Source organism: Caretta caretta, chromosome 4, assembly GCF_965140235.1.
Source record: "Caretta caretta isolate rCarCar2 chromosome 4, rCarCar1.hap1, whole genome shotgun sequence".
NCBI classification, from domain to species: Eukaryota; Metazoa; Chordata; order Testudines; family Cheloniidae; genus Caretta; species Caretta caretta.
The window spans coordinates 140616157-140642643 of record NC_134209.1 but is presented as its reverse complement, the minus strand read 5'-3'; the positions used below and the strand labels follow the sequence as shown (position 1 = coordinate 140642643).

Here is a 26487-nt window from a genome sequence, read left to right as displayed (position 1 = left end):
TTATAAGATGGCTGTTGCACAGACTGCATTATAGCATAAGAACATAAGAGCAGCCATACTGGGTCAGACCAAAGATCCATCTAGTCCAGTGTCCTGTCTTCCGACAGTGGCCAGTGCCAGGTGCCCCAGAGGGAATGAACAGAACAGGTAATCATCAAATGATCCATCCCCGGTCACCCATTCCCAGCTTCTGGCAAACAGAGGCTAGGGACACCACCAGCCCTGCCCATCCTGGCTAATAGCCATTGATGGACCCTATCCTCCATGCGCTTCTCTAGTCTGAAGTTTTGTTATTTTGTTTTATTTCATGACATGTCGGTGGTCGTAGTAGCACATATCACGTGCTAGAGTAATCGATAATAATCTCCTATATGCAGGGGCAGCCCTAAAAGGGTGCGGCGCTGGTCAAGGGGGATGGCACGTACCCACTGGGATTTTCTCTGCCGAGAGAGCATGTCTGAGGTCACGGTCTTCTTCCAAGTTCCTCCTTTTTTTAAAAAAAATCCCTTCTTCCCCACCACACCTTCACAAAGAGTTTATTTAAATGACTCAGCCACTCCCTGTGCTAGAGATCCCAGTGCATTCCCTCTGCTGTGTGACTATCTTTCAGCTTCCAAGCTCTCGCTCTCTGAGATACCCCATGCAGCACCATACACTCGGGAGCTTGTCCTGATTTCTGCTGGTTCCAGGCTATAGCATGTAGGTCACATAGTTGATGGACTCTCCTGGAAGGCACTCAGATACTGCACTCATCCCTGCAGTATAAGAACTTCTACAGAATAGGCCTTTCTCTAAGCAGAGAGAATAAACACTATACGTTAGCATTCAAGACCCACAGCCATGCAGCTATTGACTTGCCCACATTTTAGTGCAGGACATTAAAAGCCAGCACCCAAACAATAATGACGAGCTGAAAAGAAAATGAGAAACAGGCACGTTTCTTTCTTTGTACAATGCCTAGCTTGTACGGGGCTTTATCCTGATTGGGGCTTTCGGGTGCTAACACAGTAGAAGTAATGAATAATAAAAACAACAAATCACATTTCAGCACAAAGGAAGCGAGCTCCCCAGCCTGCCAGGCTGACCATGCTTACTTCATCCATGGCCCCTTCCTCTTCCCTTTTGGTGCACGTTGTCACGTCAGACACTAATTTTCATCTCTGAACCACAATTTGTATATTTCACACCCAAGTGACATCCCCATGTCGCTCTGAGCTGTTTAAATGTTCCATGCCACTGGCTATGGCTTGTTGATCAGCATCGGGCCAGTCAGACGTATCAAGATGATCTCGCGGGCTCAGCTCATCTGGCTGTTAGTGCTCTGGATCCAGGGTAAGGATCAAACCAAGAGGCAATTGGATGAATTTAAAGAAAATCATCCTTTAAAGAAAAATGAAAAGCTCTAGGATTTTTATCTATCGAACCCTAAATATTCCTAAGCGTTGCAGGAGCTTTGAGTGTCTTTCTCACATTTAACGGCAGTTAGAGAGAAAGAGCATATTTAAAAAACAAGGGCCTAAACCAAAACCCACTGAAGTTGATGGGAATCTTTCCATTCACTTAAATTGCCTTTGAATCAGCCCTAAGTGATCAACCGTAAAAGGAGCCAGAATGAAAGAGCCATCTGAATCTCACCATTCACATCACTGTCAGGTGACCAGCTATGACAACTACGGAATGATACACATGGGAATATTTATACAGGCACATTATTGTTTCATTTATCAACTGTGTGCGCGTGTGTAGAGATATATATAAATATATATTAACTTACATTTTATTTTGTACATTCATTCAGACTCCCAAGGGCAGATTGTGCTAACTCAGACTCCAGAATCCCTGGCAGTGTCTCCTGGTGACACAGTCACTATCCGCTGCAAAGCCAGTTCAAGCCTTACAGATGATGATTTGGGTGTTGACCTCTTAGCCTGGTACCAGCAGAAAACAGGGCAAGCTCCTAGGCTTCTCATTTATTGGGCTTCCACCCTGGAATCTGGAGTTCCAGCCCGGTTCAGCGGCAGTGGGTCTGGAACTGATTTCACTCTCACGATCAGCAGTGTTGAAGCTGAAGATGCTGGAGATTATTACTGCCAACAAAGCTATGAAACCCCTCTCACAGTGATACGGACCAATACAAAAACCTCCCGTGCAGTTCAGTTCAGTGTCAGAGCTGCTCTGTAAACAGAGTCATCTTCTCAGGGCTACTGCACTTGAGCAAGAGGGAGATGACCTGGAAGACACTTTTAGTTGCTGGGTTTTGGATGAACTAAAGTGGGTGGTGTGAGTGTTGGGAAGGCCAAAGAGGGAAGAAGGAAACAGTAATTCAGAGCAGAGACAAGAATTTTTCCCCACTGGGCAGGGAGAATGGGAAGAATCAGAAGGATTTAGACTTGGCCCAAAGATGAAGGGAGAAAGAACGGGAGAGCAGACCATGATCACCAGACTGGGGGGGCTTGTTTAGTGAGCGGATGACAGTACTGTCAAGGGCAAAAAAGAATGGGGAATGTGGAGAGGACTTAGGAAGGAAAATAAGGAACTTGGTTCTAATCACGTAATGCTCAAGCTGTTGACAAGAGGGCCACCAAGACATTTTGTGACAGGCTGCTCCATAGGACTGGACTGATGGGGACAGGTCAGGTGAGGATAAGATTTGAGAGTCATTCAGCATAAAATAGCTGGATCTCTGTAAGCAGATGAGGTTGCCCAGCTATGAGGCATACAGGGAGAAGAGGAAGGCACCCAGGACAGAACCCATGGGACTCCACAGAGAGAAGCAGCAGCAACCAAAAGAGACTGAGGGAGAGATCAGAGCCCCAAAAGTCAGGTGAGAACAGGAATGCCAAGGAGAAGAGAATGATCAGGATTGAAAGCTGCAGAACATTCATGGAGGATGAGGCTGGAGTGAAGACCTGGCGACTGGCCAGGAAGAGGCTGTCTGAGACCTTGGTGAGAATAGTCTCAGGAGAGTGGAAAAGGCAGAACCCATTTTGGAGTGGATACAGGCATGATACAGAGGGAGGGAGTCAAGGCAACAGTGCAAAATGAATTTAGAGGCGAATGGGAGAAGGAGGATGGGTTGGTTGCTGGAGACAGAGGTGGGGTCAAGGATTAGTTTTTTGAGAATGCCAGTGCATTCCTGAACAATGTGGGGAAGGAACTGTAGGAGTGAGAGAGGCAGAGGAAAGGGCAGGGAAAGGGAGTCCGGCAGATAGGAGGGGAGTAGGTGAGAGAACGCATAGTTGGTGACCTGGGAGAAGTGTTGGAGGAAAGAAGGGTGAAGAGGAGAAGGGAATGAATTAGGCAGGTGGAGAAGAATCACATCTAATGGACTCCTTCAGCCAAAAGATTCAGCCTTTGAGATCCCAAGCAGAGTGAGAGGAGACATGGTTGTGGAAGGTGGCAAGTAGGAGGAGGGCACTGGGCTTCAATGAGAGTGAGAAGTACAGCTGATTAGTGAGGAGGGGGAAGAGGATTAATTCCTGGTGGAGGACAGGGAGAAAGGGGTAACAGCTGTAGAGAAGGCAGAGATTTTGCTGACTCAGCAGCTTCTATGGAGACTTGAATGCAACTTAAAGCTGGCCAACTGTGGCAGGAGCCTTCAAGGAGGAGGGGGACAGCAACACAACCTGCCCTCTCTTGAAATAAATCAAGACATGGGACTTTAAGGCAGAGAGGTTTTTTAACTCTGTATTTGGCACTGGTGCCACCGCTGCTGGGATACTGTCCCCCGTTCTGATGCCTGCAATGCAAGACAGATGTTGATAAACTGGAGATGGCTCAGAGAACAGCCACGAGAACGATTAAAGGCTTAGAAAACCAGCCTTACAGAGACAGACTCGAGGAGCTCAATCTGTTAAGTTTAACATACCCTGAGAAGACTCAGACTCCAGAATCTCTGCCGGGGTTGCCAGGAGACAGTCACCATCAGCTGCAACTTTTGTAGGCAGAATCTCTGGGGAGAGGCCTATGAAGGCAACTCAGAGATGTGGGGCCTGGAAATGGGAGCGGGGGAAGGAAATGAATGGGGAAGGCATCGTTGGTGGACAGGAGTAGGTGCAGGGAAATGCCATGAGAGGTCACCTGAGTGGAGCTTACATGCATAGATGAGAAGCTTCAACTTGGTTTGGAGGCAAGGGGGAGCCAATGGAAGGATTCAAAGAGGGAGGTGACAAACAGGGTCCAACATTGCAATTTTATCAGCAGCAGAAGGTGACTTTCAAAACACGCACTGCAAACATAACCAGAGGAAAAGGCAGAGCACAAAGGAGACCAGTGTGGGGACGAATTTTCTAGTGATATTTTAGGTGTCTATGAGGAATGTTTAACACAGAAGAACCCACTGACAAGAGGAACTGATGCAATGAAAGTAGGTCTTTAAAGTTCTAAAATGTTTCTAACCATTTGTCATGATTAAATGGGCTATGTCTAATAAATACCCATTAGGGAAATCAACTTATTAGTAAATAAAGTGCCAGGCAGCTGCAAATACTAAAATCCAGATATAGTTAACCTTTAAAAATACATATTTCTGTGCATAGATCAACCGGATAGAATGAGAGATCAATCTACTATTTGGATAACAAAAAGTGACCTGGCTAGTAGGTGTCTAAGGGCACCTGATTCTGTACTTAAAGCTCTTTTAAATAAATCTGTGTACATTCATATTCAATGTATAAGAACAAACCAATCCAAGAATGAGGCCGAACTTCCAAATAATGGCCACCAAATGGCAACACTTAAATATAGTGATGTACAGTAAAACTGGGGTAAGGAGATATAATATGCATTTGAATACAGCTAAATGTAAATGAATACACCTAGGAACAAAGAATGCAGGCTGTGTGTACAGGATAGGAGACTCTATCCTGGGAAGCAGTGACTCTTAAAAAGATTTGGGGGTCATGGTGGATAATCAGCTGAATGTGAGCTCCCAGTGTGACACTGTGGCTAAAAGAGCGAATGCGATCCTGGGATACATAAACAAGGGAATCTTGAGGAAGGGTAGAGAGGTCATTTTACCTCTATATTTGGCACTGGTGAGATTAGTGCTGAAAGACTGTGTCCAGTTCTGGTGCCCACAATTCAAGCAAGATGTTGAAAAACTGGAGAGGGTTCAGAGAAGAGCCGCAAGAATGATTAAAGGATAGAAAACCTGCCTTATAATGACAGACTCAAGGAGCTTGATCTATTTAGCTTCATAAAGAGAAGGTTATGGGGTGACTCAATTACAGTCTTTAAGTACCTACAGAGGAACAAATATTTCATAGCTGTTCAGTTTGGCAGAGAAAGGTAGAACACAATCCAATGGTTAGAAATTCAGACTAGAAATAAGGTGTACATGTTTAACAGTGAGCGTAATTAAGCATTGGAACCATTTACACCAAGGGACATGGTAGATTCTCCATCACTGACAATTTTGAAATCAAGATTGGATGTTTTTCTAAAAGATCTACTTTAGGAATAATTTTGGGGCAGTTCTCTAGCCTGTGTTATACAGGAGGTCAGACGAGATGGTCACAATGGTCCCTTTTGGCCTTGGAATCTATGAAAGTAATACAGCAGTAAGATCACTATCCATATTCTGAAACAAGGCAAATAAATCAATTCTATAGGTTCAGTTCTCCCCTTGCAGGATTGACTAACTCACTGAGAGTCGCCAATGTCTCATGAGGGAGAATAGGTCCTTATACGTCTAAAAGCTGGGCCTATATTCCAGAGGTAAAGGTGAGAAGCTTGGCAGAGTCATAACGGATGTCTCTCTCCCTGCTGCTCTGCGCAGATATAAACATTGCATGTCACTCTCCATCGTTAATTGATCAGCACTGTGCAGTTCAGACACATCAGAATGATCTTACAAATTCAGTTCATCTGGCTGTTCGTGCTCTGAATCCAGAATAAGAATCAAACCAAGCAGGAAATGACTTAAAAAAGCAAAGTGTTGCCATATACAATTTGACTTTACAATGAGACCAGTGACTTTTCTTATCTACAGTTTTAAATCTATTCACATTAAGATGACATATTGATTAAAATGTGACTATTAGCAGTGAATGGGAACATAGTAGAGTTTATTTGTTTTTGCCAGAGGTGCATCTTTATTTGTACTTTCTTTGCACATTCAGATTCCAGAATCCCTGTCAGTTTCTCCAGGAGACAGAGTCACTATCAGCAGCAAAGCCAGTTCCAGCCTCATCTTTGATGGAACGAACCATTTATCCCAGTACCATAAGAAATTGGGACAAGTTCCTAACTCCTTATCTGCCATGCTTCTACCCTGCAATCTGGGGTCCCAGCCCAGTTCAGTGGCAGTGGGTCTGGAACGGATTTCACTCTCATAATAAGCAGCATTAAATTCTGGAGATGCTGGAGATTGTTATTGCCAGCAAGCTGCTAGCTCCCCTCTCTCAGTGATACATAGAATCATAGAAACATAGAATATCAGGGTTGGAAGGGACCTCAGGAGGTCATCTAGTCCAACCCCCTGCTCAAAGCAGGACCAATCCCCAATTTTTGCCCCACATCCCTAAATGGCCCCCTCAAGGATTGAACTCACAACCCTGGGTTTAGCAGGCCAATGCTCAAACCACTGAGCTATACAGACCAACATAAAAGCCTCTCTGTGTTGTGCAGTTCAATATAACAGCTGCTTTCTAAACAGTCACCCTCTCAGGGCAACTGCTACGCGGGCTCTGGGGATCCAGTGTTGAACAGCCTTTAGGTGCTTCACTGCCTGGGCCAGTGCTTCATTCCCCTGTGCTCCTCCTACTTCCTTTACTTGCAAAGCAAATAGAAATAAGGAGATGGTCAAGCCAAGTTTGCTGCTAGAGAAGTTTCCTTCCTTACCAAAGGGATTGGACTTCGTTTGAGCTGCAGGATCGTTTTTTCCTGGCTTAAATGGTTTTACACCTTGATCCCCAAAACATATTTCTTCCTGGCTGCCCAGATGACTGTCATAGCATTGCAAGGTTAAGAGAAATGGTCAATCCAAAGTCTGGGAGGGCTGCAGAGGCCTGAATCTTCAATCCCAGAAGCACATTGTTATAAGTCAACCAGATCAGGCTCTGATGTCCTGTGATCATGTGGGGTAGACTAATAGTATACGGGGTGATCTCTCTGCCCTTTTTATTGCAGCCTCACATCTGAGCTTTCATTCCCATGGCTGCTAAGAAACTCAGAGTGAAAGTTCTGACCGCCACGCTCACATCAGCTAGCCCTATGCACGTGTGCATCACAACTGGGTCGCTCTTCGATGATACAGTAAAACTCCCCCCTGTGCAAAAAGCCAACACCAGACAGATGGACCACTGAAGCCATTAAATGGTGCGTGGGTCTTATTTTGGCCCTCTGCGTGGGGGCTAATTTCACCCATCGTAAATAATAGCAGAGACATTAGCCCTGTGCAGTTCCCCTATGAAGGGGTAAATGCAAAGAGATCACCCAGGATACTATTTGTCTACGCCACATGGTCACAGGACATCAGAGCCTGAACACAATGCAAAGGCCCATGAGTTAATTTCCTGCAGACAGGTATTTGGGAGGGGATTTACAGTGTGATAGTAACGCCACATTCAATAAATGTAAACCGAAAGCTGAGGACATTCGTTCCCATTGATTCCGACCAACATCATTTCATTGCTAAGTGGGAAAGCAGCCCTAGGAGCAGCCCTGCTGTCTTACTACTTCAGTGATGACAATTTGCTCACTTGACCCTTTTCTACTTAGTCTGAATTATATGTAAATTTACACAGAGCAGCTGCTTTGCATCAGCTATCCCCAGGTGGTATTTCTCTGTTCCATTTTACTCCCTGTGCTTTGATCAGTCAGCCAGCCAGCTGAGATGTATCAGGTTGATCACACAGGCTCATGGCATCTGGCTGGTAGTGCTCTGCATTACAGGCAAGTAGAAATAACGGAGAGACTAACATGGAAATGATCCCAAATGAAACCAAGGGGTGTAGATATTTTGGGTCAGAACCTCAGCCAGCGTGAATGAATTTCAGTGGCACTTTGCCAGTCTACACCACCTGAGGATCTGACCCATTACGCTTTGCTTTATCAGATCATGTGCCCTCCTCAGGTGTTATCTATACACACACTTTTCATGTGATTGAAAACAACAAGGCATGTGACACTGAAATTAAATAAAAATGTGGAAAGATCCTGTCACTGTGGATAAGGCCCAATACAACTGAGATTTCTAGCCTGCATATATACATATATTATTTTATATTTTGTTTTATTCTCAGACTCCAAGGGACGTTGTGCTGACTCAGACCCCAAAATCTGTCAGTGTCAGTGCTTCAGCAACATATGATTTGGGGGCAGGGCTTGGGTCAGACCCTGGGGCCCGCCCACATCACAGCTGAAAGCATCAGTTTCCCTTATCAGTGTGTAGAAGGAGGCTTTTTCCTTATAGCAGTGTTACAAATCCAGGTGTGACATACCTGTGTGAGTGTCTACAGCCCCCTGCACACAGCTAACTCATCATGCCCAGGAAACAGGTTAAAACACAGTAAAACCTCGACCACCAGCTTGGGTTTGACTGTGGGGCTGGGCAGAGCCATTCCCGGAAGCCTGTGCATGACCAGCCACGCTCACCGGCCCCTCCGGGTCTCCTCAAGTCTCCGGAGGCACAGCACGAGGCAGCAAGCACTAGGAAAGTTGCTGCTAATGTCTGCCCTCCAGGGACCCATCCGCACCTCCCCAGTCACAAAGCTGGGTGCTGGAGCTAGAACCCTCACCCCCCAACTCCCCCCTCACACATACAGCACACCAGGGCCTAGAACCCTCATGCTTCTGTTCCCCAAAATACAGCCCTTTACCACTGGGCTAAAAGCTTCCTTACAGGCATGGACTGTGCCATCTTTGGTGCTTGGGGAAAGCACTCTGCTAATATTAGGCATAATCAATCATTTCCTGTACCTCAGCTAACCTCTCCGCCAGGTACAGACCAGAGTTGAAGCTTTTCAGCACTTTGTTCTACATTCTAGTGAGTTAAATCTTGGCAAGAACAGAAGTGACACAAACATCGCTCCAGGAAAAGCATTTACTAAAGCTACATCTATCTTTCCATCCGTTATTTATAACCCATGAAACCATCGTGACTATTATCAATAACTTTTATAAGACAAGTCTTTTGTAGGGTGGTTGTTCTCCAAATGTTCATTCTTGTTACTTCCACAAGTTCAAATGTAATATATAATTAAGTGCATGCACATACTCACACTCCTCTAGGGCTCTTTCCTGGGAGGATTTATCCTTCTCTGTTTCTGTGGAATAGCATCCAACCTCTCTGCAAGGCGCACCAGCTCCTTAAAGCTGGGGAACAAGTGTTAGTTCCACAATCTCCTTCAAACTCCCTTTAAGTCTTTGCAACAATGGTCTGCACAGCTTGCTTCTCCTCCAGTTGGGTGAAGGAACCTGCAGTTTAAATCCAACAAAACTCCAACGTCCCTGGAACACAATCTATAAAACAGACCCTTCTAGTCATTATGCCACTCCATTGCAGAGTTCTTCAGTTTGATTGACTCCAACCCCTATTTATAAACTCCTCCCCTTCCCATTGCGTTCCCATTGGTTCCATTTTCAGAGTGGCACTAGGTATGCCCTGCCAGAGGCTTGCACACAAGGAAAATCACCTAAGCAGCTTCAAACAGCTAATAGGCATGCCCAGTGCCTCCCACACCAATTTCTGCATGATTCTGGCCCATCCAGCAGAGTCTCCCTGCCTGGCTCTGATAAATCTGCAGGTACACAGAGTATCCCAAAACCAAAACCATATCCTCCACACTCTTTCTTCCCATACATAGCCCACAAAATGCTGCAAAGCGAGCATGTGGGTCACATTTGCATTGTAGTGTACCCAGTCCATTGTGGGTGCTACTGGAAATCATAATGGTAAATACTAGTAGCAGGTCCCTTACCTAATCTTGGACCAGCCACTAGACGGCAGTATCTCTCTCTCATTCACACACACAAACACTGACTGCATGTTACAGTGAGGCCAAACCTTATTATAATACTCTGGTAGGGACACGAACAACCTGGTAGATATGACTCTATAGAGAAACCTGATATCCTAGCAGTGCTAGAAGAATGCTAATTGTTTTTATTCTGGCTGCTGCTAGTGCAATTTTTAAGTATCAGATGGACTAACCAGGCAGCCTGCCTGCTGCTTCTTTCTTGTACTCTCAGTAGCTCCCCCAGCAAGGGGGAGTGCCAGCGGGGTAATGTGTAATGATTCCATGGATCTACAAAACCTAGATCTCCTTTGATTCCACAACTAGTCCAGTGCATTCAATAGCAAAGAGGGTGTCAGAATGGTCTTCCCTAGCCTGGGAAAACTTTTCCTTAAGAGTCAGTAACAATCTTGGAAAAACATTTATTGGAGACAACATTTCAAATATATTCCTTTGATTTATCCTGGGCCTGATCCTGCTGTCCTAGTGTAGGCTAAGGAGACAGTGGACTCATTTTTTTCGAAGGGTTTTCGATTTGTTAAGCTAGTTAGATTCTCTGCCACAGGGATCACTGACTAGCTGCTAAGTGATAACTTTAAACTACGTTTGTAACCCCTTGGGCAGATTTTCCTCAAACCAAACAATAATATTCAATGCCAAAATCTGGGCAACACTAAGGTCAACACAAGCCAATGGGACTGTCCACTTGCTTAAGGTTGCACATGTGCCTAAAGAACCCTCCTGAATCGGGGCCACAATGAAGTACTGCAGTTCACCCTTGTCGCCACCAGAGGGTGTCAGAAGCCTTATGCTGAATATACTGCATATGAATATTGCAGGTGGAAATACCTCAATATTTTCTGCAACAGTTTAAACAAATCCGTTCTTCAGTTTTAAACATGAGAACCATAGCACACACCATCCGCCTTGCAGCGATATACCTAAGTGATGCATCCCTGCCATCCCAACTACTTATAATTGCTCCATTTCACTCTCTTTATTTTTACATAGAGTTTGTTGCTTAACGTTGGGCAGCTCAGATTAATTGGAGTAATTTTGCTGGCTCATTTTATCTGGCTAATGCTGTAAGGTAAGTAAAAAAAATTAGACAATACATTTAAAAATTAAAATCAAAATTGTGGCTTCATCCCACAACTATAACTTTATATATTATGTTAATGCCTTCATGTGATTAAAGAAATCAAGGAAATATTGTACCAAAATAAACTGGAGACATACATGACCAGATCCTCAGTTGGTGTAAATCAGTGTGGCTCCCTTGAAGTCAATGTCATTTATACCAGCTATGGATCTGGCCCACACGGTGTAATATTGTTACACCTTAGAGACTAACAAATTTATTAGAGCATAAGCTACAGCTCACTTCATCGGATGCATAGAATGGAACATATAGTAAGAGATATATATACATATATATATATACATACAGATAAGTTAGAAGTTACCATACAAACTGTGAGAGGCTAATTAGTTAAGATGAGCTATTATTAGCAGGAGAAAAAAAAAACTACAATACCCACCTGCTGAAGTGAAAAAACAGATTGACAGAGCCAGAAGAGTACCCAGAAGTCACCTACTACAGGACAGGCCCAACAAAGAAAATAACAGAACGCCACTAGCCATCACCTTCAGCCCCCAACTAAAACCACTCCAGAGCATCATCAAAGATTTACAACCTATCCTGAAAAATGATCCCTCACTCTCACAGATCTTGGGAGATAGACCAGTCCTCACTTACAGACAGCCCCCTAACCTGAAGCAAATACTCACCAGCAACCACACACCACACAACAAAAACACTAACCCAGGAACCTATCCTTGCAACAAAGCCCGATGCCAACTCTGTCCACATATTTATTCAAGTGACACCATCATAGGACCTAATCACATTAGCCACACCATCAGGGGCTCGTTCACCTGCACATCTACCAATGTGATATATGCCATCATGTGCCAGCAATGCCCCTCTGCCATGTACATTGGTCAAACTGGACAGTCTCTACGTAAAAGAATAAATGGACACAAATCAGACATCAAGAATTATAACATTCAAAAACTGGTAGGAGAGCACTTCAACCTCTGTGGCCACTCAGTAAAAGATCTAAGGGTGGCAATTTTGCAACAGAAAAGCTTCAAAAACAGACTCCAAGGAGAAACTGCTGAGCTTGAATTAATATGCAAACTAGATACCATTAACTTGGGTTTGAATAGAGAGGGGGAGTGGCTGGGTCATTACACATATTGAATCCATTTCCTTAAGTTAAGTATCCTCACACCTTCTTGTCAACTGTCTAAATGGGCCATCTTGATTATCACAACAAAAGTTTTTTTTTCCTCCTGCTAATAATAGCTCATCTTAACTAATTAGCCTCTCACAGTTTGTATGGTAACTTCTAACTTATCTCTCTGTGTGTGTGTGTGTGTATATATATATATATATATATATATATATATATGTTCCATTCTATGCATCCGATGAAGTGAGCTGTAGCTCACGAAAGCTTATGCTCTAATAAATTGGTTAGTCTCTAAGGTGCCACAGGTACTCCTGTTCTTTTTGCGGATACAAACTAACATGGCTGCTACTCTGGAACCTGTAATATTGTTGAAGTCGTTGGCTCATGTAATGGATTAAAATATATGGAGTGGATTTTTTTGTTTTGTTCTGTTTTTAAGATAATATTTGGAACATTTATAACTGTTCAGAACAGCCAGTATGCATCACTTGGGTACAGTGATGCAAAGCAGATAGTGTGTTTTGGACACATGGTTTAAAAATACTCAGTAGATTTGACTGTCAGAACATGCAGAATTGGCATCAATTTTATTACTATCTACAATCGTCACAATCCTGTACAATATATGGTAATGAGACTTAGGTCTCCCCCTAGTGGCAAGCAGAATTCTCTTCAGTGCTTCTGGCATTGAAATATGGGGAAGGCTTGAAACATTGGACATTAATAACAACTTACTAAAGAAAAATATATTTATTTCAATGAATAAAAAAGTTCTGATAAGAAAATATGCTAATGAATTTACAGCTTCAAACCAGACATTCATTACCCATGAAATATACAAACTGAGTCAATGCCAATTAAAATAACTAAGCTCCCCCATTTATCACCATTTCTCAAAACAGAAACCTCAAATATCCCCTCAAGAAAAAGCCTTTGTAAATACAAAAAATACAGGACTTTTTCTGGTGAGAATACTTGAGGTTTCTTTTTGTGGAGTGGTGGCATCTAAGGGAGGTTCAGTCTTTTCATTGACTCGTCTTATAAAGCTTTTTTGTGAAGAAATCAGGGTTTAATGCTGTACATTCATTTAGAATATTTTCTGATCAACACATTTTTACAAATCAAAATAAAATATTCCTATATTGCTTGTTAATATGTTTCCAACTGTGACAGTCCTGTAAATGGATTACCACTAGAGGGAGTCATAACAAGCCTTATGCTGAATATTGTAGACGATGATAAATTAATTGCAACTGAGTATGTTCTGAGATGGTATCAAATGAACTACTGCAGAGCATCCTAATTTCCCCCAGAGGGAGGCATAACACAATGCCTACAATGTATTGTATGTATTGTGACTGTTACAAATGGTAATACGCAGCCTGATGTATCAGTTTGATGATCTGTTCAATCGATGTTTGCTCAAGGAGATTCCATCTTTTATCAAATCATTTCCAGCTCAATAAACAGAAACAGTATTCCTCTCACAGGCCACTGTGATCTCTTTCTCATTGCCTTTCTGTAGGTTGGTTCAATAAGCCTGATCTGCAGCCCACTGGAGTCAACAGAAATCTTTTCAGTTGCCTTCGGATCAGGTCTTGTCTATGGTTTTCACAAAAACCCCATCACTAGAGTTACACATTGGTTGTTTAGGCTTTTGGTTGGTAGTGGGTGTTAATTATTACCCTGCTATTCTGTCATCCCATGATTTTAATGTGCTGATGTTTGCAGCCTGCTGGGAGGGGGTTGGACCCACTGCTGAAAGGTAAAACCTTTGCACTTAAATATTTTAAGCTGCTTAAGGTCCTAAAATACACGTAAAGACAAAAGATTTGGAAAGCAGCTCCTGCACCTGTCAAGAGCTGAGATCAGGGCTCTGCAAACCCCCTTGCAAAGACCTGAAGACACCACAACCATTCAGGTCCCCATGCTGTGTCCCCTGGGCCAGATGCATTCCTAGGTTCCCCCAAGGGAAGCCAGGCAGAAGGAGAGCCTGCCTGGGGTAGGAGCTCACTGGCACAAGCCGCCGGCAGCCCTTCTCTGTCAGCGGGCTCAGACTCAACCAGTGTAGGTGGATGCATGCGAACGGGGAGTGGTCAGGCCACCCAGTAGATGCCTGGAGGCTATGAAGCGGCAGCCACAGCCCTACTCCCCTTGGCAGAACCTTGGAGGGAGCGGAACACAGTACTGCCACCTGCCCTTCATCAGGGTGAATGCCGCTGGGAACTCAGCTGCCCCCACCGGTGCTGGAACTAGGGGGGGCCAGAGGCCATGGCCCTCCACTTTCTAACAAAAGAAACATAAGTGCAGAATTCAGGGCGCCCGGCAGAATTTTTTCCCCCTCACAGAACAATCGATTCTGCCAGGGAGGCACTGTAACTACACCTTTCACCCACCAGGGGCTGCTGTGGCTCCAGAAGAGAGGGCAGCTGGCTCACTGCCAGAGCCGCCAGCCAGGCCGAGGGAGGGGACACTTTGGCCTTGCCCCCCCTCCCCTCCCCCCCGTTCTACAAAGGTCCTGGCACCCTTGCCTGCAGCCACAGTGGCACACACCCAGTGCCCACAGTATTAACCAAGCCCCTTGTGCGTAACTTCTCTGGAAGTCAAAGGGGGCCTCTTGCAGACAGAACCCCTCCATTGAAAAGCCAGAGCCTAAGGTTATCACCCCTCACTGCATTGATATTAATTATCCCCGGCAGAGTAAAGACACCCTGATCTTTCTTCAGTAAGAGACGACAGGCAGGGTCATGCTGATGGCTGATCATCTCGAGACAACTGGTACCCCCGTGCTGGAACACATCACAGGGGCAGGGTGGAGGGAAGGATCCATGTGCTGAAAATGCTCTGGCAACCTAGGGATGTAGGGAAATGAGATGACTTACCTGCAACGCGGTTCTGCGACTGTGGGTACACACAATCCACCCACGCTGTGGGGAACAGGCACCATACACATGGCTGGCAGGAGTTCCATAGCCCAGAGTCCGCAACAGGGCAGGGCTGGCTTGTTCCTGCCAGGGCCCCTCAGGCCCCTAAACTGTTGCTTCCTTTCTAGTATCAAAAGCCCTGTGTGTGGAGAGGAGAGGAGGGGACATATGGGTGTGGCTGCTAAGGGAGGAGGGGGCTGCCTGGTGTGAGGGGCTGACTGCATGCAAGGAAGACAGCCTGTGTTTCGGGAGGGGGGGACTGCCTGTGGGAGAGATGGTACTGCCTCTGGGTGTGTGTGCGTGAGGGGCTGATTGTATCTGAGGGGGGACTGCCTGTGTGTAAGCAGCTGATTGTATCTGGGGGAGGATTGCCTGTGTGAGAGGGGCTGACTGTATGTGAGGGAACACTGCCTGTACGTGAGGGGCTGACTCCATGTGAGGTGGCACTGCTTGTATCATAGAATATCAGGGTTGGAAGGGACCTCAGGAGGTCATCTAGTCTAATCCCCAATCCCCAATTTTTGCGCCAGATCCCTAAATGGCCCCCTCCAGGATTGAACTCACAACCCTGGGTTTAGCAGGCCAATGCTCAAACCACTGAGCTACCCCTCCCCCCACTGAGCTATCTTGTGTGTACAGGGGGACAGCTTGTGTGTGAAGGGGTTGACTGTATGTTTGTGTGAGTGTGAATCCGGAAGAGAGCTCTGTGTGAGAGAGAAAGGGGGTGGGGAAGAGAGAGAGAGTGATTTGTAGAGAAAGCAAGCTCATGTAAGTTATAGGGGACTGGGAGGGGACATGACTTTTGTGGGGAGTCAGGAGATCATGAGCAAGGTTTTTTTTGCAGGGGAGGGAGGAGAGTGTGTCTGTGTGGTATTGTCTATGCCATGTAGGATCCTATGTGTGTCTGATTTGTGGGTGGGAGGTAGGAGAGTCTGTGGAGCTGGGAAGAGTACACAGAGGTTGCCCCTACACTATTAAATGTGGTGCCCACTTTTCAGTGTCATGGCGGACGCTCCGGGACGCCCAATGGCGCAAGGACTAGTGGAGGCCAGGCTCAGGCATTTCAGAGGAGGACTTTAGGACAAAGTGCTGACAATGTCTGAGACCCGTCTACACTTGCCCTTGTGCTGGTGTAAGCAATGAGGCAACGTCGCACTCCATTTGCTAGTGTAGACATGGCCAGAGGGTGAGAAAACAGAAGGCAGGATTAGTAAAAGAAGCAAGAGGCTGACAATGTGGGTGAAGGAGGAAAAGAACACAACACAGGGAGAGCAGAGGAGAAGGAGGCAAGGGAAGAGGGAACGGTTACACCAGCTATAAAAATAATAATGACGGAATATAGACTCTGACGAAGGTGGAAGCAAAGACAACTGAGGTGAAAAGAAAGAAGCAGAAACATGCAATGAAAAGAGACAACTGAAAACTCAAACACAGGCAAGAAGGAAATGTTCAGAAAATGTATCTTACGGTCATACACTGACAGCTAGCACCGGAGCATCTAGGCCCCTCCCAGAGAGCTCAACACAAAACGTTTTCCAATAGCCAAGGGCCTGATCCAAAGCCCGTTGGAGTGCATGGGACAACTCCCCTTGACTTAAATGGGCTTTGGCTCAGGCCACAAATCCTTCATATACTCGGGGTTGAGGGAGAAATTCCCCTGTGGTCAGCCCTGGCCAGCCTGCCTCAGCCTCACCATTTTAATTGTCTTTTTCAAACTGATCAAAATTCTCTCTCCTGGTCCTGCCCTCTTTTCACAGCTTCTAAGGCTAGGGGTTTCAAAAGAGCCTAAGGGAGTTAGAGGCCAAAATTCAATGGGATTTGGGCACCTAACCCCCTTGGGCTCCTTTGAAAATCCCACCCTAATTGCACCTGCCCTTCTCTCAAACAGGCCAGTGAAGAAGATCTCTCATCACTTGTTCCTCCAGTTCCTCATTTGCATTTTCAGATTCAGCTTCTACATTTTCAGGTTTAGAGTCTGTTTCTTTGCTCACCTGGTCCCTGTTTTCATCACCACCCCATCTGGGAGCTTAATGCCCAGCCCAGGCAGACTTACATGGGCTAGCTCTGCTGGAGCTAGCGTGCTAAAAATAGCAGTGTGGCCACAGCAGCACAGGCAGTGGCTTGAGCTAGCCCCCTCAGTACAACCCTGCCCAAGATCACAGAATATCAGAGAATCTCCGGGTTGGAAGGGACCTTAGGAGGTCATCTAGTCCAACCCCCTGCCCAAAGCATCTCAAAGGACTGCTCAAAGATCCTAGCTTCGTACTCGGGTGGCGAGCCCAGGCCACTGCAGCCACACTGTTACGTTTCGCACGCTAGCTCAAGCAGAGTGAGCGTGGGGACATCTACCTGGTCACACCTGCCAGCGGCAGGGCAGAGATACCCCTGCTGACTGTGGCCCTCTCTTGTGGTTGTGCCACATCATGAACCTGGTGCCAGCCCATGTTCATGACTTCTGTGAACAGCATCGTCAATGCCCCATCTTTCCCCTGCAGGAGACTCTGAAAAGCCAACCACTTCTCTTCCCGAGCTCTCATTCTTGCCTAAGAGGTCTGGTAGTTTCTGATGCAGACGTGAAGTATCAGGATGAATGTATTCTCCATCCTGCTGCATCCTGTCATCTAGAAACACAGGCTGGGGCAGGGCAAGCTGAGTCTTGACATCTTTAGCCACAAGCTAAGACCACCTGGAGCAGCAGGTTCTCACAGTGGGAGTGGGAGATGTAGCAGAGCTATCCCTAGGCACAAAGGAGTTACGCTCAGCCACTTTGGAGACACCTAGGATGGTTTCAGTGTTGGGCTCAGGTCCTTCACCATCTAGCCTGGGTTAGTACAGTCAGGGCTAACCTTTCTCAAGGTACTGCATAACTTTGAACAGGGAGTGCCTTTTGGTTTTCGGCCTAGATAGGATGGTCTCAGGTACCCTGGTTATAAACGGGGGAAATTGGCATCTTTGGAGGAAGTTGCTAGCCTTTATTTATTTTGTCCCCCTGGGGATTAGAAGTGCTTCTAAAGAACCCTACAACTCGTCAGATTCATTCAAGAAATAAGAGTTATTCTCACCAATAACCCCATCATCCCAGAGGTCTTATTCAGACTGCAGAACAGACCTGGCTGTTGGATACCTCAATAGCAGGAGATCATTGCCACAGAGGGCCCCAGTGATAATGATGTGACAGCTGGTGCTGTGAATATGATGAAGGAACTGATAACTGGCATGCAGCCAGGTCCCCCAAACACAATCTCACCTCAACATCTCTCTGAGCTGTAGGTAAACGCCACCTAATTTGGTAGTGTTTGAGCCCCAGTTGAGTTCAGTCTCAGTACCACTCAGCTAAATCATGCTAGATCAGCATTCTGTGCACCATGGCAACCTTCTGTCATACCTTAGAAAGTTCCCAGTTGCAGTGCTTTGCTCCAACACAAACTGCATATGTCCTTTTCTATGCAAGAATTTCTAGGCCCCGTATCCTTCCTTGGCCTGGTACAGAAAATATCCAGCAAGTTCCATGCTAACACTGGTATAACTCCATTGATCTCAATGAAGTAACTCCTAATTTATACCTACATAAGGGAGAGCAGAATCAAGTCCATTGCTCATTTGTTTGTGCAAGTATTTTGTCAATGTATGGTTTGCTGTATGTGAAATAAGCTCTGCAGCTCATGCAAAATCTGGGTGGTGTGCTCAATACTACAGCTACATTTTCTGGAGTTGGACGTGAACCAAAATCCTGCATATGAACATCCTGAACTTTGGAAAAGTTTGAATCTGAATCCAAACTTTGCACTTGGACCCATGTCTGATAGTTTCGGCATTTTTGCTTTCAAGGAATACAGCATGTGACGAGGGTTACAATATGTGTCAATACGGACGTGGGAGCAGAGGGACGGGAGAGAAGATAGGATGTATTGATCTGATCATAACTTCTATCTAACTTCTTGACTATTTATAGATGATGAAACCAAGGTCACTCGACCTAGCACTGAAGTCTCAGTTTTGCACAATGGAAAAAAACATTTTTATAGGGGAAATGAGCTTTAACAAGTGAACCAAATGCTCCTTCCCCTTCTGCTGTCAGGTTTTTGTACAGCGAGGCGATAGGAACTGATCACTGTGGTGGACGTTCGGTAAAGGAACCAAGGTAGAAATAAAACGTAAGTACCTTGAAATGATTCTGTTTTCGCTGTCTATTCTGTCTTTAAATTTGTCTTTGTTAACACTGTCGAATTATAAAGTGAATATCTGTTGGTGTTGGAAATTGCAGGTAAAGGATGGTTTTCAGGGCAGATACAGTTCAACTGTAATAGAAAAGAGATTAATTTGAAGAAAGTAGAACTTTGCTTTTTACTCCAGACCAGGGAAATTCAGTAAATGTTACATGTCTGGTAGTGGTCAAAAATGTTGCTGGCCAGACCCTCAGCTGACGTAAATCAGTGCAGTATTTCCCATTCTCCAACATTGGGACTCCAACAGAGTTATGCCAAGTTACACTAACAAAGGCTCTGGCCCCATATTTCTAAAACATACTGTACCACTCATGCATCTAATGGCCTGGGTTAGGAGGAACTGAGGTTTTTGTAGAGGGAACAGGTAGCAAGGAAGCACTGTGGTACACTTTCGGCAAAGGGACCCGGGTCGAGATCAAACGTAAGTACATTTTTCTTAGTGCTCTTCAGTTTTCTTTGCCACATTTGTCCATTTTCATGGTTTTTGGGTTTTTTTGCATTGGGGTAATTGGTGATATGAGAACGCTAAGAAAATTACCAGGAGATGAGACTGGTAAAGTGTATAAAATGAACATATCCTTGAGGAAAGAAAACACCTCTTCCTCCTTAGGTGGAATTTTAGAGCTAAATTGTTACATATTGCATGAATTAGCCAGCCTACAGTGGGCCCATTTAGCTACACAGTAAATAGGTTTCTGTAGGAGAGGAAGTTGATAGGCAATCACTGTGGATCACTTTTGGCAAAGGGACCAAGTTGGAGATAAAACGTAAGTGCATTTTTTACTCTCTTCCAATTCTCTTTGTCCAGTTTGCTATTTTCACAATTTTTTTGGCGGGGGGGTATCTGCAATTTGTGAAATATGAGTGCCGACAGAATTGCTCTCATCATAGATTTGTAAGGTGTATGAAATAACCCTGTCTTTGAGGACAGAAAATACCGTCACCTCCAAAGATGAAATTTGGGCTAAATTGTTATATTTTACATAAATATAGTTGACAGCCCATTTAGTTTCACAGTAAAAAGGTTTTTGTAGAGGGGGAAGTTCACAGGCATTCACTGTGGTTCACTTTCGGGAAGGGGACCAAGTTGGAGATAAAACGTAAGTGCATTTTTGAACTCTCTTCAGATTTTCTATGTCCAATTTGTCCATATTCACAATTTTTGTCTGTAATTCGTGAAATGGGATCACTGACAAAATTACTGAGGCTGTAGATATGTGAAGTATTTGTATAAAATATCCCTGTCCTCATGAGTGGAAAATACTTCCACCTCCCTGGATGGAATTTGGGTTAAACTGCTCTATTTTACGTAAATTAACCTACTTACAATTGAGAGCCCATTTAGTTGTACAATAAAAAGGTTTCTGTAAAAGAGGAAGGTTATAGACAATCACTGTGGCTCACTTTTGGCAAAGGGACCAAGTTGGAGATAAAACGTAAGTACATTTTATTTGTGATTACTCCCCGTTGTTTTTGCTTGATTTAATGCACAAATGTGGAAAAATGCTGTTTTTTCTCTCTGTCCCTTTCCTTGCTGTCTAACCCCATTCCCAGTCGTTAGTTGTCAAATCCGTACATTTAATTGTAAGAATTAAAAATCAAAGGGGAATGTTTAAAGAAAAGTCTAATTTTATTTACAAATAAGAATATGATGGCTGAATTCTAGGCTAGTGACAGTGTTGGTCTTCAGTCTTCATCTGAGGCTATCGACACTATTAGTAAAAATTCAGCCATCCTCTTGTCTATAGATTTTAAGTGGAAAAATCCCAAAGTTTCATAACGAAGGTCATGATCCAGCAGCCACTGAAGTCACTAGAAATACTCCCATTGACTTCAGTAGGACTTGGATCAAGCCATATACAAGTGTTTTTGTTTTAATTCAGCATTTTGGCAGTACATCCCATTAAGAGAAACTGAAAATTGTCTCTCAAATAATGTAAGCGGTGTGCCCAGATGCCACAGTGATCAACACACTGACAAATGATTAAACAGATTAGATGGGACTAGACTGATAAAATAGATTAGACTGACGTTAACAAGAAAAGTCCAGTTTTAGAAAAAAATAGTTTAAGAAATGTAGAGAAAATACTAAAAAACTACCTAAAGAGCAGACAAACATTCCTGTTAAAATAATAATTAACCTGCACAAAATAAGTTAATTGGAAGCCACCAGCACAAACACGGAGGAAAATGTAAAATATGTTGTCGTTAGAGTATGGTAGAGTCTGACAAAATTATCCTCCATTATTAATTGCTAGCTGTATTCGATAAGGTTTAAGTTATCTGCCTCTAGTCATTGTTAGCTGTATATCTATCCAATGCATCTCATAATTGTTTTAAATAATTTTATTTTAAGATCTACAAAAAAAATTTTGACATTTGTCATATCAATTATAATAACGTATCTATGAAAGCAGGTGTAGCAGTGGTGTACGCTATATTTTTATTTTGCACTAGGAAAAAATGGATATAATTGATTCCTATATTTTAAGTTTTTGTTTTACTGATTATGTTACAAAAGATGTTTTTCAGTAGCTTTGACACAATGCTCTACTCATTTATATTTTGAATTTTAAAAAATATAGTGATACGGCCATTGTGGAGGACAAGCCAATGAAATGATTTTTTTTCTTTTCTTTTTTTTTCTTTTCCAATTACTGTTTTTCACAAACAAGTCAAAAATACTTTAAAAAATTGTTTGGGGCTATATATTGTTTGTAGTATAATATATAAAATGTGTTATTTCAAATGTGTTACAGAGGCTATCAAATGTATGGTATCTATCTGTTCATAGATATAGATAGATATAGATGGCATGATTCTCCTCTCAGACTCGTGTAAAATAGGTGTGACTCCACTGAAATCAGAAGTGCTCTCACTCCATCTCTGAAGTTAGCGGAGCTATGAGGTTATACCAGTTTAACACTGGTTTAAATGAAAGGAGAATCAGGTCTATTATCTTATACTGTACATTTGCTAAGATAAGCGTAAAAATATATGTGAGTGTTTTTCTGGAATCCCAAGACATTTTAAAAGTCTGGACTCCGATTTTGTTAGGTTCAGTACTTAGATATTATTATTTTAGCTTATACAGCAGCAAAGCAGGAGACTGACTGAACTGAATGACTTTGACTTGGTTTTCCAAGATGTGATCTGTGTTATGTTTTCTTCAGATCTTTACAAAGATTAGGGCTTGATCCCGCAGTCTTTGCTCAGACAAAACTGTCATTGAAATCAGGGGGAGTATTATCTGGGGAAGGATTGCAAGATTGGGTCTTAGTTTTCAAGAGTCTGAATATTGACATACGGGGAGAGATTTTACTCAGTTACCTAAGATTTACATCTGACACCAAGATCAGAATCTGGCCCATTTCGTGATTATGTGACACAAAGTGAGGTACACGAACACTCACTCCGAGTGGCTATGCTAAAGGTTGCCACAGTCTTAACTTCATGTCTTTCTCTAGCTGCACACTGACTATTTTTTATAACAGATCCTTGAGTTTTTAGTTCTAGTCGTATATGACAGTTGCAGTAGGAAAAATATTAATAATCCTCTGTGGATCTGGAGCTTGATTCTCTTCTTATTTCCACCTGCATATAATGGGTCAACTCTACTGAAGGCAATGGAATCTTGCAGGTGACTGGTGTGAGAGGAGAATCAGGTTTCTGATTTTAAAAGTACTGAGCACCTGTAACTCCCATTGACTTTAAGTGGAAGAACGTGTGCTCAGCACCTCTGAAAAACAGGCCCTAAGGAATTAGATGGCTCAGGGGACTGGCAATGAGAGAGATCTGGAGGGAAATCCTGGCTCCAGTAAAGTCAATGGCAAAACTAATATTGACTTCAATGGAGCCCAGATTTCACCCCGGGAGCTTTTCCCCTCTAGGTCACAGGGGCTTATTGCAGCTTCCAGTGGAGGGGGGGGTTCATGTTGTCATGTACATGGCATCGGTAAGTTTGCTTCCTTGTTGGCAATCTCAGCAGAGAGACTCAGGGTTGAGGGGGAAATACCTTCTCACCCTCCGAGAGCCTTCCTCTAACTCAGGATTGAGGGATATAGGCATGGTGGTGGGAAGCTCGCTCTGCTACTGCTACATGAGCGGTATCTTGTCTGTCGATAAACAGGACTTTAACCTCCAGAGCTGTCATGCTGGCACCTTGCCCTGGTATCTCTTGGGTGAGGCCATTTTCCAGGGCATTGCACTAATTAGTCTCTCACACTCACATCAAAGGCTCTCGCGTCACTCAGGGCCAGGTTGTGCAGCCCTTCCTCCCAGGGGAAGCACTTCCGCACACAAGCAGTGCCAAGGTAGTAAGCAAAATGAAACTGGGTATGATGGGGCAGATTCTCAGCAGGTGTCAATCTGAATAGCCCATTCGAGTCCATGGAGCTGTGCTGATTTACACCCGCAGAGGACCTGGCCCTGTGTTTTCTTAAACCTGAATTGATATCCTATACGGTCTATGTGCACTGACTCCCTCTTTATTCTGACCTGCTGTGTCACTTAACCGCTCTGTGCCTCGGTTTCCCCATCCGTAAAATGGGGATAATGATGATACTTCCCTACCTACCAAGAGTATCTGGAGGATGAATTAGTTAATGGGCCAAATCCAGCTTGCCTCAGTCGCTCATGGATGAACTACTCACATAAATAAGGCAAGAGTGATTTGGCCTGATAATTGTGAATGGCTTCGTCCGTGCTCAGTGTAACTATCCACTCCTAGGTCAGTTGTCATTAACACCATATTCTGTGCTCTCCTTTTTTGCAGGTAGAGAAAATGCCAAGCCTTCGGTGTTCATCTTTCATCCATCAGCCGACCAGCTGTCTGGGGGATCTGCCACTGTGGTGTGCCTGGTGAGTGGCTTCTACCCGAGTGCCTTGAACGTGGTCTGGAAAAGGGATGATGTCACCACCACGACTGGTGTTGTCACCAGCCAGAAGCAGCAAGACACTTCTGACAGCACGTACAGCCTGAGCAGCACCCTGACGCTCACGAAAGAGGAGTACAACAAGCACAACCTCTATAGCTGCGAGGTGACGCATGAAACGGTGAAGGGCTCTCTTGTCAAGAGTTTCAAGAGATTGGAGTGTTCACAATAGGAGGCTCCCAGGGAAAGATCCCTGCCTCCTCTTTGCAGCCTTTCTTATGCTTTGTTTATGTAACTATCAGTCTTATTCATTTTTTCCCCCTCCCAAACTATTATGACAGAGATCTTCCAGGTCTCACCTCCTGCCTTACCCCTTGCTAACAGTCCTGGATAACCAGGCCTTGCCTGATTTTACCCTGCTGCCTAATGAGGCTTCCTGCTTTTATCAAGTTTCAACTTCAAAAATGAATAAATAAATGAAATCAATGAAACAGCATCTGTTCTCTCACGTGTTTTTAATGTGACAATTGAAATAAAGTGAACTCAGATGGAGTAAATAAATGGAGTACTATGCAATTTACTGTGGGCAGTGGGAGGGAGGATGAGTCCTTAAAAGAAGGTCCTATCTTCCCTGGGAGGACACTAATATCCCATAAGAATATACCCAATAAGAATCAGGGTATCCATGGTCAATATATCCCCTCCCCCTCCAGCATGCAGTGTGCAGAGTGCTACTGCCTTACCACCCCAGAAGTACTATAGGTAATTAGTGTGTCCTTCCCGCAACTTTTATCCATTGACTTCAGTGGAACTACTCACATGAGTAAGGCCTGCAGGACTGGTGAACTAATCTGGGATCCATCAGGACACAAGGAGTACATGATATTATGCACTCAGCAGCATTACAGCACCTTGCTGTCTATGGGTCACACAACCAAGGTCCATGTGCCACCAGATCTGACAACATACTCACTGATGCTGTGTCGTCTTTCCCATCTATTTGAAAAAAAATGCTCTGTGATCCTTCCTGGCGGAGGCTACATGGGCTCAATCTGACAAGGTGCAGAGCACCCAAGGAAATCCGTAGGAGTTGCTGCCATTGTTACGAAGGGATGTTCCTCTGGCCCGCACACTAATGTTCTTGGTGAACATAGTGGTGGGCTGGGATTGTGCCATCATTAGGTGATTCCCACAGCCAAGACAGAGGCATGGGCCTGGTGAACCTAGTGCTTAAACCTGACCCTGCACGCTACTCAGAGTGCTCCTGTCCTCCTCGCAGCAGGGCTCCTCGCCATGGCAACACTGTCCAGCGAACCCCGCCCCCACAAGCTCCGCAGGTGTCGAGAGATTACCTGCAGAAGTTGCTGGGACCACTTCTACAGGTTTGCCAGATTAGGTTAGACAGATAACCACCGCCCTTAACTATAAGACATTGCCCTGTCAAGGTCAACAGCTTTAACACACTTCATTGGTGCCCCTCTCCAAAAGAGCAACGCCATATATTTGGCTGCAATCAGTGATGTTCAAATGCACAAGCTAGTGGTAAGAGAAAGAGAACGGCAGTCAGGACTCCTGGGCAACTGATTCCCTGTATGATCTTGAGAAGTCACTCAACCTCCCTGTGTCACAGTTTATCATAATAATACATGCCCAAACCAAAAGGTTATTATTTAGATTACTGTAAGTATAATATCATTATTACATGTCTACCAAATAGCAGTCAGTAGACAGTTTCAGACATGGTATTTCTCGTGAAAATTTTCAAAGGCAGTTAAAATTTTATTTCAGTTTGTTTCACAGAAATGTTGTGGGGTTTTTTTTGTTGTGGGTTTTTTCATTCTTTTCATCAAAAATAGAAAATTTTGAAAGAAACTACAATTTGCCATGAACATTTTAATGTAGAAAAAAGGTCATTTTTTGCTGGGAAGCATTTTTGAATGAAAGTTTTCCTCCAGCTCTAGTGGCTAGACATTAAAGAGCACAGAACCAAATGACTGACCTTAATGTCTTTGAGAGAACTTGAAATGAGTTAACATGAATCACACTGGCAAAAAGGAGTAAAAATAACTCTCAGTGAGTGTCCCAACTGCATGCTCATTACGGTAAAGCTTGTTCGTGGAAATCAGTATTCTCAAAACAGAACCAAAACACGCCCTTTGTGGAAAACAGTGACGCTAGAACCTTGATCTCTCTTCTGTGCAACTTTCATGAATTAAACTTCACAACACCCCATGAAGAAAGACACT

At 44.2% G+C, this 26487-nt stretch overlaps 1 long non-coding RNA gene and 1 gene segment (V, D, J or C); one reads left to right on the top strand and one right to left on the bottom strand.

The window, feature by feature from the left end:
* Positions 1-15236, bottom strand: part of LOC142071958 (uncharacterized) — a 478941-nt gene extending 463705 nt beyond the window's left edge. The window contains exon 1 of the long non-coding RNA XR_012668239.1: positions 15100-15236. This is a non-coding gene — a long non-coding RNA (uncharacterized LOC142071958). The remainder of the gene's footprint in view (positions 1-15099) is intronic.
* LOC125636037 (Ig kappa chain V-III region MOPC 63-like) lies at positions 1251-24737 on the top strand. The segment is given in 4 exon segments: positions 1251-1332; positions 1799-2098; positions 19732-19788; positions 24142-24737. Coding segments are annotated over 4 exon segments (738 nt in total).
* Positions 24738-26487: the final 1750 nt, after the last annotated feature.